Here is a 15,446-nt window from a genome sequence, read left to right as displayed (position 1 = left end):
TCAGTGTGAAGAGCTTATCTCTGATTTTATTACAACTTTCTTCTGTCTAATGCCACTTACTAAAGGGAACAGATGTGAACTCCTAGAATAAATATCCCAGAGCTTCTTTGCTCAATTGCTTGTAATCTCTTTAGAACACAAATATTCAGTTATGATCTACTGAGTTGCACGAGTGCAAATTAATTAGCAGAGGCACTTTGTGCGTCACATAACTAACATGCAGCTATAAAGAACTACTCTTTATTTAATAAGTAATTGCTTCATTTCTGTTTAAAAAAATTCTAGTTTGAAAATTACAAAATGAAGAAGATGAAAGATCAAAACCATCCAGGGGACAGAAAGCTCAACCAGCCCCACAGACCATGACTTAATGCTCCATCCTGGAGATATGTGATAATTGAGTTTCTGAATTAACAAAAAATCTTGCTAGTTAGAAATTACTGCATTAAAGTTTCCATCTCTCCATGGAGCAATTGCAGAGAGGAAGATTGGGCCAGGGTCAACAGTAAAGAGGTACAATAATTAGCTGCAATAAAGGATAAAATGAGCCTTTGTTCCTTATTGTTAATCCTGTGATACAAAAAGAGGAACATTAGGGATATTGACAGAACTTAGTCTGGACAGAATTTTTTAAGTTTGGGGCATATCTGCACTCATTCCATGGGAGTTTTACTGCTTTTCGGCAGAAGCTTGCTTCTCAGTAAAGTGGTAGAGTGTTTTGTTTATCGCTGTAAAGATTTCATTGGTATTCTTTAGACAAACTGATCTGTCTGCTCCAAGCAGAAAAATATTTTTAAGAGGTTCAGGGTATTAATTTGTCTTTTTGTAAAAGACTCAAGTCTGCCAAAAGGTTTTGCTGAGACTGACCTGCCTTTATTCTGAAGAAATATTTGTTGTCTAACATGCAAGATATGTCCCAGGAGAGCTGAGTAGGTCTGTCTGTTTGCTAGCCAATATGTCATTCCTTTTGACTGAACACAGTTGTGTTCTGTTTATGGCTCATCTCCCAGTGACTCCAGCAAATACAGCAAAATATCCCAGGACGTGAACCTATTGAGACGTTTTTAAAAAGGAACAGGAGGGAAAAATGACAACTAACGCCACAAAAAAGGAGGGGAGGCAGAGGACAGAAGCCCAGTGAGGTTCTTGGGATTCCGGGAGGTGCTTTCAAGATCATGTGTATGTTAACAAGGCTCTCAGTCAAGACATTTCACATTAGTGAAGTCGGACAGGGTTAAATGAGCATTTCACAAGCCTAATTGGCTAAACATATCTGTACAGTGGAAACAGAGAAAGCCCACTTTAGCTTTTGCATCTGAGCAGAGGAGCTATTATTAATTTAGAACTGAATGGCTGTGCATGCTAACAGAAGTTGACATTCCCTCCTCTGCTTAGTACAGCTCTATTTGGCCTTTTTACCTAGCATGATCAGTTTGCCAAACTGTGTGTGACCCCCTACCAACCTTGAGAGTGTGTTGGGTGTTGTAGCTGTGTGGTGTGGCATGCGCTACTGCCGGGAACAACTCTGTGGTGCTCACCACTGTATCCCCTCAGTGGCACATTAGAGCCCAGTCAGGACAGTGGTGAAGGAAGCGAAGAAGTAATTTACCGCCGTTCTTGCATTGTCTCCAGTACCCGGCTATACAGTGGTATTCAAGTGGAAAATTAATTGCATCCTCTGTGCAATTCCTCTGTTCAACCACTTCACCCAAGCATCCCTTCTACGGGACTTCAGAATGCCCTTAGACTTGCTGGTCAACATCACTGGGAATGTTAAAACATACGCCTAAGTGCTGATTTGAAGTGAGACTTGATCCAGAGAATGCCATTACTCAAGGTAATGGATAATCTGATGAGGAAGCTGAGTACATTGGTTTCCAGGTTTTTGCAGTGAGCAGGGACTGTAAGATCAGCTCATATAACAGTAGGTCACATGTGCCATGTTCCATACAGATATTCTACATTAAATCCCAAAGAATTTACTTAGACCTTTAAAATACTTCCCAAAAAATTGATTCCCAAAGCATGCACGGTTCTTCAGACAAATTTATCAGGCATCCTTCTTTTTGCACCCTTCGTTTCTCTGGATTTCTCTTTGGCCAGAGGAGGTCTTGGAGTGCAGCCGAGCTTATCTTCAATCACCCTTCAGGTCTGTGGAATGGAATACGGTGCTACTCTTTGCCTGAACTTTTTCTACCCTTGCCCAGGAAGAACATAAACATCAAGAGCAGAGTGCAGGAATTTGACTTGCCTTTTCCTCTAGAATAGCTCTGTATCATGATGACCCTGGTTTGGGGCAAGAGAAAGGCCATTCACAGCTAAAGTTAAAGTCGCACTTACTTTACATGCATCATTAGCTCTACAAATGTTTGCAAGTCACCATCAGGTCAAGTTCCTGGACTGTCGCTACGGTATTTACATTTACAACAGCAGCAACAGTACAGAGACATGAAAAATAGTGCCTGATAATTGTATTTATTCACACCCCAAATCTTTCCAGAAGCTGCTGTTTTGAAGACACCTCCATACTGTGGTGAGATTCGGTGCTTATGGATAAGGCTAGTCTGAGCCCCAAGAGGAGGGACTGACGTTCTGGAGACAGGGCACCAATTTATGAGACTGTGATGTGAGCAGACTAATACTACTGATAATAGAGTAACTAATATCACCACCAATTCCTTTACAGCCAAACACTCAAATGAACTGTGTAGCAGGGAGGAACAGTTTTGGTCCCTTCAAACTGTGCTCTTAATGGATGTCCAAAGCCCTCTCGAACGTCTGGAGGATGATCACCACAGTGCTGAGAATTGAATTGTCCATAGCCAAGATTCGTTTAGTCCCTGCCACTCCTGCTGCAGCTTCATTTTCAGCGCTGGCATTCAGCTGCCAGGCACTTGCCTCTGAGCACCCGGAGGTGACAGAGGGACTGAGGCTTGCTACGATTCGTTAGTCTGGGTGTTAATTTCCACAGTCCTACTCTGAGCCTGTCCTGTGGCTGGGTGCGCCTGCCAGAGTGTTGACTCTTGCAGCCCATCAGCACAGATGATGGTAATTGCAGTAATTAATTCTTTCAGCTCCGATAAGGTTTCATGGGCCACGGCAGCTGGGTGCAATTGATTAATTGCCTCTGTTAGGTGGCATTGAACTAGGCTGGGAGCAAATGCAGCCTTAAACCCAGTGAACGAAACAGATGCTTAAGATGGCCACGTCTGCTATTTGAACCTTGATGTCAAATGAGCTGTGTTCCAGATGTATAGTAGGGGTAGCAAGGACTAAGTAGTTCCTTCCAAGGAACTAATCCTTGGAAACTGGGGCTGCACTCTAATTTCAGGAGGAAATTTACTTTCTTAGATCATTTGAGTAGAAGACAAAGCTTTATCTGGGATTTTTCTGCCCTAAAGCTCCTAGAGAGTTTGAGAAGGGAAATGACTCTGAAATGAGCAGTTACTGAAAATATTTCAGCTCATTTTTCTCTTTACAGTCTCCATGTTGAAAGATTCACATCTTTAGTTATCAGCAGAGATTAAAGAGTTTGAAGCAGTGCGTGTGGTGCATGTGTGTGCCCTGCCGGTGGGTTAAGGCAACCTTTGTTAGAGAATTAGCGAACAAGATCAGAGAAGGGGGAGAGCATGGAAGATGCTGGGTGATGTGCAGAACGTATGGAGCACGCAGGGAGTTCAGGCAAGTGGGTTAGACTAGACTACAAACAGTTTCAGACTATTTGCCTAGGAGGCTGTGTCTGCTCTTTTCTACACGCTGGGAAGGGGAAGTCATGTTCTCCCATTTCTAATAGAAGTCATATGTGCTTTGTCTTCAGTAATCATTAGTAACTGCTAAAATTCATCCCTGTGCCAGCCAGCCAGCCATCCCTCAGGTGGGACTTATTCACGCATCCGTTCTTCCCTTCCTTTCTCCGCACATCCCAGCCCTCCCTGCCAGCTGACACCCTGGCGCTCCACACAGGCAGCCAGATTAGCCTCGCAGGCACTATAAATGTTCAGGCTGTCCCCTTTGATGTTCCTGAGGGGTTCTCGGTGATGAGCTTTCAGGGTGGGACTGTGCCTACCCTCATTAATAGGGAGCTGAGTGCTCCAGCTCTTAAAATTGAGGACTCACAGCTCCCTTCCTCAGTAATTTTCTTTTTGCTTACAGCATCTGCCAGACAGAGAGGAGAGGCTTTTGCCTTTTTGCAGTTGAAATTCCAACCAAACTGGGAGATTTGACATACTTTGTCACTGCAGCACTGCTCTTTATGGCACTTACTGGCAGTTTGTTGGAAGGTGATGAAAACTTTCATGTCTGAGTTTACTTGAAAACTTTCTATTTTGAAGAATTAGTTTGCCCAGAAGTTACAATCAGAGATGTGGGATTTTGTTCATTTTTGCTCAGTCTTTTAAAAGCCACGTATCCTGAGAGAAGCTGGTGGTGCTGCAGCAAGGACGCCATTACACTGGGTGCTATACAAGCATGGTGCTTTTCCCCTCCTATGGCATAGCTTAGGCCAACTGTTTTTGCGGACAGGGATGAAAATTTCAAATCCACTTTATTCTGCCTAAAATATTAGTGCGAATTTCAGACTTTGGTGAAACGCATAGCTGGAGAGGTTGAAGGGACAACTAGAAGGCAAGTCTTTTTAGTAAAGATATATCTTTGCTTATGAAATAAACGGTCCAGCATGCTTGTGCGTGTATGCACACCCGTACAGTCAGCCCCTCCTCTTGCAATCACTGCACGTACTTTCTGAGGCCTCTGCTTTCATCTCCAGCACGAGGAAGTATCCGAATGGTCTCCCTGTGAGCAGGGATGCCACTACAGCAGCGCTGGCATCAGCTTGGTGGAGGCGCACTGATTGTTACTGTCGGGTGGTACCTTCACTCCAGGGCTTTTGGTTTTAAACATGAATTTCCAACCACTCTGCTCTATTCAGAAAGCCTTTCTTCTTTGGATTGGCTGGGGGAAGAAGAGAGTCTCATTGTGAGCTAATCAAAATCAGCCATTTTCCCTTTTACTGTGATCTCTGAATCAAATTCCAGTTCTTAGTATTTCACTCTCTCTAATCTCCTTGGGTGGTTCTGGTTTCACCTTTGAGGTAACTTACAGAGCTTGCTTTTCAGAAAGGCAGTCAGACATGTTTGTTACCAGGGGCCCTGAGAACTATCCTGTAGACCTGAACATTTCCTTGGATAGGGGGGTTCAGACATACAGTCATGTCTCCATGTCTAAACAGGTTACCATGCATTAACTGAACCACAATAAATCACTCTATGCATACTCTTAATGCATAGCAAGTGCAAGGTAAGCATGTTAATGTAAACATAATGAAAGAACGTAACCTAGAGCATTTTACTGTACAACTGCCACCACCTGAGAGCATGCACAAACTCAATTACCATAGCACAGTAAATTGCTAAGCCACAGTAGTTCGGTCATAAATCTACATCCCTAGGTTAATTTGCTGCAACTTTTTCATTTAGACTCCAGCCTTCATATCTCCTGAAGAACTCATTCCCTATTGTTCTGCACTTGTGCTGTCATTTGTAGCAAAACAGAGTGCAAAGTGGGTGTACAGAGCTACAAAGGCAGAAGCGTGTTTCCCAAAGTCTCTGCTTTTAGCCGGCCTACTCATTATATTTAGATTCTGTAGCCCATTTCCAAACTCACCACGTTTGCTTTTGTGTCACAACATTTCGTTGTGTATCATCATCTGTGCTGTTCCCTAAAGGGGAACCCAGTGCACAGCCCTAAGCAGTAGTTCTAGCTCTTTAATACCAGATCCATGTGCCATTGAATCATCTGATGCAATGGATTTAATCCAGATCAGACATGAACACATGAGTATAGTTCTGACCTGCTAGCCAGAGCACGTGACACCGTGTTTGTATCCGCTTCAGACCACACTTTGTCTTTGCCCTGCTCTGAGTGAAGTCATTCTCATGCCATTACTCTGCAAGTCCCTTTAAGGAACCATAGCAGCTGTTTTGCAGCCCTGCCATTTTTTTCTAGCCAACTAGAAGAACAATGACAGTCAGTTTCATTTGAGACTAAAGTAATCCTAAAGGAGGGAAGTATTCCGGAAGAGATGTACAGGAATATTTATTTAGACTAGCAGTGACTGTCAACTTCTTTAGGTAGGCAAACTCTAAACCACTCATAACCTGTCTCACTGCACTGTACTTGCAGCTCCTGCGTTTTCCGCTATAGCCCTGTAAATTGGTTTGACAGAGCTCATCATGCTCGTGAGGTCTGCACAGAGCTTGTCTTTGTTGCTGACTTCTGGGTTGCTATTATCATTTGGAGACAAGATTAGCTTTTTTGTTCTTGGTGATGGGGAGCTTTCTTGGTTTTTCTCATGGTCTGTAAAAGAAAATCCGCTTCATGGCTGCATTATTAAATATATGTTAACAATGGTTAGTATGAAATGTTTGATGCAGTTACGAAGCCTTGAATTATGAACTGATTTTCTCCCAGCACATGGAATTTGTAGCCCTTTACCTTTGGTCTGCACAAAACTGAAAGTGATTTACGTAGTTAAACCACAGAGATAGGAAGCAGAGATCTCTGTGAGGACACTTGTCTTCTACAGATTCTTCTTCCATATGCAGTGGTCACTATTAAAAGTCCAGAGTTTCAGTATCTGGTCCTTTCTTCCAGTGGTGCTGCAGTCAGGGTTAAGAGCAGTAGCAAACACTGCAGCATTTCCATTTGAACAGGACACTTGTGTGTTCAAGCTTTGGGAACGGCTTATATAGTGGCCCTGAGTCAGGTCAGAGCTGTTCCTGTGGTCAAGTATAATGGCCTTCACTTAGCTGAGGACTGATGCAGGCAGTCACTTCTGAAATTGAAAGCATGAACCCTCACAGCACGTCGCTGCAGAATCAGGGTTTCATAGCTACCTCTCACCAGTGACTGCTGGGTTAGACAGGAAGCTTTCTCATCCCCTGCCGTGCCACAGAAGGGCTTTGGGCTTCTCAGAGTTCGAGCAGATGAAGGTCTTAAATCTGAGGCAGGTCAGTGAGCCTTGAGAGGCTGATTTACCTCATCTGTTCTGTGTCGAGGAGACTCTCCATAGGGAGATGCTTGCTCCTTGCGTGTGACTGTGAAGAAGTCCTGGGATGACTGATTTGGACTTGGGCAGCAGTGAAGTGAGGGTAGCTGAATTCCACAATCACCCATCCTGTAGGGCCTATTTTAATCAGCTTTCTGCATACTGTTTCTGTTTGGCTTTATTTTTATAAAGCTTATCGCTAACATGCAACAGCTCAAGTTCTTATTACATGTTACAAACTCCCTTAGCAGTGCATTAATATCTCTGTAATGGCTTAGTTAAGAATAAAAGTGAAAGCTTCTAAAGTACAGCAATTGCAAAACGTCTGTGCTCTTTGCTTGCTTCCCTTTAGTAAGTCTGGCATGAAATCCTGCAGCTGAGATTTAGGTGGCATAATCTTTACAGTCTCGTCAAAGCTATGGATACAGCTGATTGCATGCAGCAAGGAAGCAATGCTAAGCTTGGTTCAATGTGCTCACTTGTTTTCATGATCCCCCTTTTTCCATGGGCCCAGCATGGCAGCTTGGGTATGTAGAAAGAGGTTTTTCCTTATTTAAAAGGCAACTACTCTGGGTTTTGCTTTGCTGCTTCTTAAGTCTCTTTAAGCTCATTTCTAGGTCTATTAATTGTTCATTTTACCTTAATTATATTTAGTCCACTATCCTCGCTCTTTCTTTGGTGAAGAATGCTGTTGTTTATGAGTCAAAAACTATTTATAAAAGAGTCTGGTATCCTCAGAAAGAAGGGCATTGGGGGAGTTGTTTTAATTATTAAAAGAAGCTTTGATTAGAGAGAATGAGTTAATTTAACAGGTGCAACTGGTTTTCTCTTTTTTGGCTAGATGTGCAGAAGAAGGCATCCATTAACCTGTCAGTCCTGGTCTGAAACTGTAGGACTCACTCAAGTGCCCCTGGAGACGGGCAGATTACTTCTCTGTCTGTTGAATGGTATGAACAGTGCTGGATGGCATGGGTGGCTGGGGTTGTTCTGTAGTCACACATGATAGAGATGGACAGTTGACATACTCCCACTGATGTGAATTCTCACTTCAGGTGTATTTAGCACAGTGAAGATCATGATTAAGTTTTTGGGGCATATTCATTGCTACATAAAATGCAGTGCTAAAAATATTGTATTTCACATACAAATTGTCTGCCATACCATAGTGCCACTCTGAGAGCTTGTATTTATTTTCTCCATGCAGAGAGATTGTAAGTTCGTATATTCCACACAACTGTTTATTGTTGGCAGCCAAACTCATAACAGGCTGTTGACTCATCTGTATTTGTTTCCCCCAACTTTTACAGGTCAGCTAAACAAACGGTGTCCCAATGAAAGCAGCAGCTTTGATACCCTGTCCAGAACCCCTACTGGTATGGATGTGAATGCGCAGGGCCAAAAAGCAAATACTGGCAGGTGCTATGATGTCAAAAATGTCAGCGTGACTACTCTTTGCTAGGAACTCATCAGTTTTTCATCCCTTCCTCCTCCAAATCCTCCCAAGTCTGTTTTCATCTAGAAGAGAAGGGAGCTGGGGAGACTTAAGAGCATTTTCTTTCCTGCTTGTGTCTCTCCGCACCTTTTCTTTCTCTTCTCTGAGGTGCCTAGATTCAGTTTAGACAAAAGCTAGAATTCTTGAGGAAAAAGTGAGATAAGGGAGAAAAAGTAACCTGAAGGGCAAGTCAAAAAAATGCAAGATCTCATTTGAAGGCCATCATCTTTTCCCATTACGTGCTTCTACGGTGCATAGCACAATTGTAGGTTCCTAGAGAGTGACCCATTACAGCTAAATACCGTTGTGGCAGCCTCTGGTAAAAAGAATGAAATAAGTATACAACATCACGGTAGCTTGTGCAAGTCTCTATTTAATTACAGTGCTGGCTGAGGACATTTGTTGGTGTCACATGTTCTGGTTATGGGTAACATACATTCCTAACTCTTCGGTGAGAGTCACATTTTCACTGGAGATTTTCACAAGAGAGATAGTAGCTATTTGTCTGTTTTAATTTTTATTTTAGCAAGATTTAATAAGCTGGTTAGAGCTATTGTAATTTGTTTACTCTTCAATCAGGAAGATACCTGACATCCTGACTGTAGTGGGAGCAAGCAGGCAAGCACAGAATACAGTGCAGCCAGAATTTACCAGCTTCTTAATTAAAACTTGTTTGGAGGGTGCAGAGAGCCACGCTGTCTTCAGTGAGCTGTGAATCACAGGGAGGAAAAGCCGGAACAGAAAGTCACAATAAGTAGAACTGAAGCTTCACTTACAAATGATTCACAAAGCAGGGACCATAGCAAGGGTCTCTTACAATTACTTCCAAGTAGAATTCACTTTGCAAACTTTCTTCAGGAGCAAAGAAATAAGATCCTCTCATTAAGGTGTTAAAAATATATCAGTGCCCTTGCCATCATCACTATGTCCTACCATCATAAGTCCTTAAGAAGGCTGTATTTTTTAAGGGGGAGGTTCCAGTCAGGACTGCATTTGCCAGGCTCAGATCTGTGGACGAGAGGCCTTAGCGTCCTGCCTCGTGCCACTGACCCTCATCGTAATTCACAGCCATTATTTGTTTCTAAAAGCACTTTCCATCACAACTGAGGAGCTGGTTGTTGTGTGCTAGGTGCCATACAAACAGTTTGCAAAGACAGTCCTTGCTCTTGGAATTAATTTATTTGTTGTAAAGCCAGAGGTGATGACATGTTCCTGTCCTGCTCCTGCCTGGCTTCTAAGACAGTTATGAAGGCTTGATTCATGGGTGGAAAGTGCTGTATTTTGTTGTTTTTAAATGTGGATGTTTTATGGGAAAGAAAAACTCGCTGTGAAGGAGATAGCATATGTGGCATTACCACCTTTCCAAGAACAGTGGAATATAGACATTCCTATAGGATACCTTTGAGTCCAGAGTGTTGGAAATGAACAGCTTAAACTCATTGGTAGTTTTTCCCAACAGAAGCTTAATCTCTAGGAAATGATACCTGGCTTTTTTGGTCCAAGTTAGGAAAGATATGAAGGACATAGGCCCTTTTTCAGTAGCTCTTCTTCTCCATGACATTTTGGGAGACTTGTTCCTTTAGCGGTTCAGGAGAGTTGAGCCATCAGGTTCTGCCTTTGGATTTAGAAACAAAATTTTCAAACAGGGTAAATTGTATCTAAGGTAATGATTTTGTCCCATTATGGGTTGTCACTGAATATGACATAAAATTACAGCACCAAGTTAAGACATTATTCACTTTCCACTTATTCTGAGGGCTCACACCAGGTTTTAGTACAGCACAAATACCGCCTGTGGCAACTTCCAAATGCTTTAAGGCTTTTTTGTATATATGCATATTTCTTTCTATTCTGATCCAGCTCCTCAACTGGTAATTCACTAAATCACATGGCACTTTTTTGCTTTGCAGTTGCTAATATGTTAGAAAATTGAGCAGAAGTTTGTTACTATTTTTTCCACAAAAAACACTGGCTTTACGTTATTCTTTGAGTCTTTCAATTAAGACGAATCTGAATTGATTCCTGTCACAGGGTGAAGTTCCTTGGTTAAAACTGGAACAAAAAGAACAGATAACGTCCTCCTCTCTTTGATTCTTGCGCCTGAGATCTCTTGAGTTTGTGTTTCCAATTTTCTGATGGAAAAAAAGATTTGACAGTTTCCTGTGCTTTTGTAAGAATTATTATTTTTTTCCTTGCACATAATCCTGTTAATGTTCAAGGTGCAAAGGCTCCCTAGTTGGGCATTACAGTGCTAACACAGAAGAGTGAATGGCCACAACCTACATATTCATAATGTTTTTGTCTGACAGCATCATATAACACCTGGTTCAGGTTTGTAAATAAAGTGTTGCTATGATAAGCGTATACTCTCCTATTCAACCTGGTGTATAGGACCTATTTCTGCCGAGGTTATATGTTAAAATCCTTCACTAAACTAGTGCACCTCTAGGCAGCTGTAGGATCACTTTTCATTTAAATTTATAGCTATGAACAGACCTCAAAAAGCCATGTGCAAATGTTATCCAAGCCTATGGGCTAAATACTAATAGCATTGGTTATCGGCCTCTACCAGGAACAAAAGGATTAGATGGGAAACCTTTGGATCAACGTGGAACTGCTGTTTCAATTTAAGGAAAAAGCTGAGAGTATGTAATATAGCTACTTGACATAATCTCTTCTTGATATACAGGTGGAACACACGAATTATATTATTGGCACAGCCCATCCTACAGGAAAATGCTTTGTTAACAATTTAGGAAAAGCAGAGAAGAAAAGAAGCCCCCCCCCCCCCCCCAGCAGTAGTTTTTGTCTGTTCTGAAACAGAAACCATGTGTGAATATTCCACAGACTGTGCACAGAGAGAGAAGGAATTATATTGCTCTCCAGATGATTGTTTTAAAATCTTCAGGTAATTAGAACTTGGGAGCCTGCCTTTGCATATGGCAATGGCAATCATCTAGCTATCCAGACCATACAGTAATTTCTAGCCAGACCTATTTCCATGTCATTTTATTCATCTCACTGTAGGTTATTTACAGAGATATTGCAAAAAATATTGTGAACTGAGTACAGTTAGTAAGCAGAGCATGGATTTGGCAATGCCCAAGTCAGTGTGGTGCAATTATGCTGTTGATGGATTTTCAACTGTTTTGAACCATGAAATGTAGATAACAGAGGTTAAGGGATGCTAGAAACATCCAGACCTTTCGAGTCCAACCTAGACACAGGAGCACATCCAGCTGGGGGCTTTCTTGGGCTTTTGTTTTGGCTTCTTCCAAAACACACAGTCTTTATGCCAGTTACTCTTAACAATCTAAATTAGGCACAATGTCGCTCTGCACACTCTCTGTTGACAGACATAGGCAAATCATAGCTTAGGCGTTCCTTGACTTCATAGCACCTTAAGGTTAGGTGAGAAAACCTGGACCTAACTTTCACTTGTCCAGTTTCACATCTGAGATGGGCATGGCTCCAGATGCCTCACCTAGCACACTCTCTTCATATTTCTACATTCACCACACTATCACTCCTCAGTTAATTTTGCAGCTTCTTGTAAGAGACTGGAGATGAAATGCTGATTGGTGGGCCAAAATTGCTGCTGGGCTGGCTGATGATAGATGATAGTTGATATCCTATTTAATCTGAGCACATACCATGCAAGACAAGGTATCACGTCTTGAGTTTCTCCTCTTGTTTATTTTTTGGCTTGGGCTTCTGTTCAATTCATCCTATTTATTCATATTTACATTGATGTAATGGTCCCATATGAGACATATGCTCCCCATCTTCCTTCTGCCCATTGCTTGTGGGCCCACATTATTGCAGGGTTTGAATCTGTAGGTGGCAGAACCTTCTTAGTCCACCTGGGGTTCTCTGAAAGCTTTTTTCCTCAAGGCCTCAGCAGTTTAATACTGGACAAGTCAGCTGCAGGTGAAGGCAAAGCTATTGCGTGGGCTTTCCACAAGCTCTGTCTGTCTGGCTCCTATTGCAAAGCGGAAAAGATGTTCTCATCTTTGGTGAAGATTGTATCAATGACATAACACGTGAGCCAATAGTGGCAGTGACCCATCACTACCTGCACGTGGCTCTGCAAGTGTCTGTTTAATGCACTCAAGGTTAGTTGGCCATAGGCAAGTATCAAGTGAGCATGTCTCAGTTTTTGCTTCTGCTTTAAACACAGTGTGAGGGTAGCTCTTAAAAGTGCCCTTGGGATTGGTCTCCCAGAGTCCAAAGGTCACCTCGAGGGATGAGAGAACCTCCCGCATGAAGGTCGTCATTGCATCCTGACCAAGAGGTGTGGGGCATGGCACAGTTGTAACACTGTAGGCCTTGTGCCCAATACAAGAGCTTGAGATCTCCCTATGGCTCCCCATTTGTCTGTGTGCGTGTATGGCATTGGTTTCTTTTCTCTCATTCTTAAAAATGTGGTTACTGCTTTTTTCTTTTAACAGTGGAGGATCTTCATGAAAGCCTTACGAAATTCAATGTTGAAGGTGGTGTAAATAATTGGGTTGACAGCACTGTTGACATATCCAAGCCACGTAAAGGCGCTGTACATTGCTGGAGGGATGTTGCAATCGCAGTGCATGTTCAGGATGTGAGTGATGAAAAATGGGAGCCAGCAGATGATGAAAACACCTGGGGGAAAAGGAGAGAGACAAACTTTGATTGTTGAAAGGTGGAAAATTTGTGAGACTCTCAGAACAGTGAGATTCCTTAGGATGGTAAAGGAAAAGAGATTCCCTGAGCAATATGCCTTCAGTTTGTCTGTTACAGTTTGTCGTCATTATTCTGATTATCCAAGCACTAAAGGTCTTCTGTACTGATGTAAGTAGATCAGTTACAAAAAAAACTACGGCCTTAAGAGGTACCACTTTCATACTGAACTATGCTGCCCTTTGTACTATAGCTATATTAGAAAGCCCATGAGCTCTCTCACCCCTGCACCTCACTGTGCTTTGGCAACCAAAATGCCCCACAGCTGGAAAGCTTTCTGAGCCTTTTGTACACCAATGAGAACCTTTCCTATCTGGAAAGAAGGTAGACTCCCTGTTAGGAGTCTCATGCCTGCTTTCACAGGCATATCTTCTGATTTATCCGATGAAGCTGTTTCTCTGGAGGCCACTGCAAACTATTTACACCTCCATCATTTCTCCCTGCATCTCTGCGTCAATTTTCTATCTGTTTTATACGTTATCTTTTTCAGTTATTCCCTGTGTCTCCTGCATGTTACACCAGAAGGTACATCTGCTACATGCCATATGCCTGGTCAAATGGTCTATGTTGCACATCCAGACTGGATACTTAGTCCTGGGTAGCTGTTGGCTTTCTACAGAAAGACAAAGAGGAAGCCAGAGCGCACTCTTACCAAGTACAATGGCTAGCATCTGAGTAGCTTTCTTTTCCTTCTGTTGTGACAGTTTTCTCCTGCTCACAGTCTTGAGAGAGGTCCTTGTCTTTCCATTGGGCATAGACTGGATCTCAAAGACCTTGGCTGTTTGGGAGGGTTCTTTGGCATGTCCATTCTTCTCTACTTTCACAGGGCTGTCCAAGGTTGCCTGCAGGGTTGAATTGGTGCACTGATTGGAAGCAACTGGCACAATCAGCTGATGGTTGCTTGGTGCAGCTGGTTTGAGAGTGGTCTTCTCAGGAGGACTGGTACTGGACACCATCTCCATTTCCATCTCCTCTATGTGACTCTCTGCCTCCTGGACAAGAATCAAATACCCACAACATAGAAACAGATAAATATACAGGGAGGAGCAATGAACAATTATTACAGAGTGAAGCTGGATGCTGCTGAGGAATGATCACCCCTCTTCTTGCCCTCTCCCTTTTTTGGTGGATGCTTGGCTGTTAATTGTTCACATGGGAGAATACATTTGGGTAGATGAGATTGACAGAACTGCGGTGAATGGCACTGAGGCCTTTATTGTACAAAGAGGCTAGGAGATGGGAGAGACATTGTCTCTATGCCCCCATGTGTTTCAGTTAGGTTTTCAGAGGAAAAAAAAAATCAACAAGCAAAACCCAACAAAGCCAATGCAGTTCAACGCTCTAAATAATAAAGAGAAGAAGAAAATCAGAGACACAAATTGTTAAAATGTCATGGCTTTTATAGCTGATCTTTAGGTGAGCTTTGTCTGGCTTTTTGAGCTCTCTGATCTTAAACTCTCTGCTTCACTCTAAGGAACAGGAAGAATATTTAAATTTTGCTATTGACTGTTAACCTTTGCTCTTAGCTTATTTTTCTCCCACCCTACATAAATTCATTGTGTATCCTGGAAGGGGAACAGGGAAAAGCTGAACGCTCTGGAAAGCTACCACTTCTCTTTAATACTCACCACTTGGCGCTTATTAACTTGGAAACTCCCATTGGACTTCACAATAACTGTGCAGAGCTTCACATCTTCTGGATGAGTGCATTTGTCCTAAGGGGCAAGCATCAGCTCACAGGTTATACAAGCAGATAGTAATTAGGAAGGGAAGCTGGTAAGGGAGGCACAGGGAGATATAAACAGAGGGCACGATGCAGAAATTAATCAGTGTGACTAAGGCACTAAAAGTGATGGAAAAGTACTCCGAAAAAGGAGTCGTGGAGGCAGGAGAAGGAAACTCCAAAGATTTGTCATGTTTCAGTCCACCCCTGTCTTTCTGCCTCTTTTTCTTCACAATGGAACTGGCTTCTGAGGCAGTTACTAGGATGTAATTTGCAGATGGTGCCTCTGGGACTATACATTCCTACTAATCATTTTGTACATCTTGCCAGATGTACAAAATGCTTGCCAGACTCTGACAAGCAGTCTCACACTTAACATGCTCAACCTCACTTCACTTATCCCATGCTTTGCAAGGCTGTTTTTCACAACTGTGCTTCAGTGGTATCATACCAGTGATGTAGTTTATACA

At 42.5% G+C, this 15,446-nt stretch overlaps 1 protein-coding gene and 1 long non-coding RNA gene across 6 annotated transcripts in view; one reads left to right on the top strand and one right to left on the bottom strand.

Moving 5' to 3' along the window:
* LOC104138557 (uncharacterized) overlaps positions 1-15,446 on the top strand; it is a 91,145-nt gene that overhangs the window by 6,083 nt on the left and 69,616 nt on the right. The window lies entirely within an intron of this gene.
* The window catches only part of DRD2 (dopamine receptor D2), a 39,207-nt gene continuing 35,118 nt past the window's right edge, over positions 11,358-15,446 (bottom strand). For both annotated transcript variants that reach the window (XM_009666200.2, XM_068916742.1), the window contains 3 exons: positions 14,882-14,968; positions 13,906-14,245; positions 11,358-13,175 (listed from right to left, as the gene is read on the bottom strand). In XM_009666200.2, coding sequence (XP_009664495.1) covers positions 12,982-13,175; positions 13,906-14,245; positions 14,882-14,968 — 621 coding nt within the window. In that variant the 3' untranslated portion in view covers positions 11,358-12,981. The remainder of the gene's footprint in view (positions 13,176-13,905; positions 14,246-14,881; positions 14,969-15,446) is intronic.

Source organism: Struthio camelus, chromosome 22 (genome assembly GCF_040807025.1).
Source record: "Struthio camelus isolate bStrCam1 chromosome 22, bStrCam1.hap1, whole genome shotgun sequence".
Taxonomy (NCBI): domain Eukaryota; kingdom Metazoa; phylum Chordata; class Aves; order Struthioniformes; family Struthionidae; genus Struthio; species Struthio camelus.
This window is presented reverse-complemented; position numbering and strand designations above follow the sequence as displayed.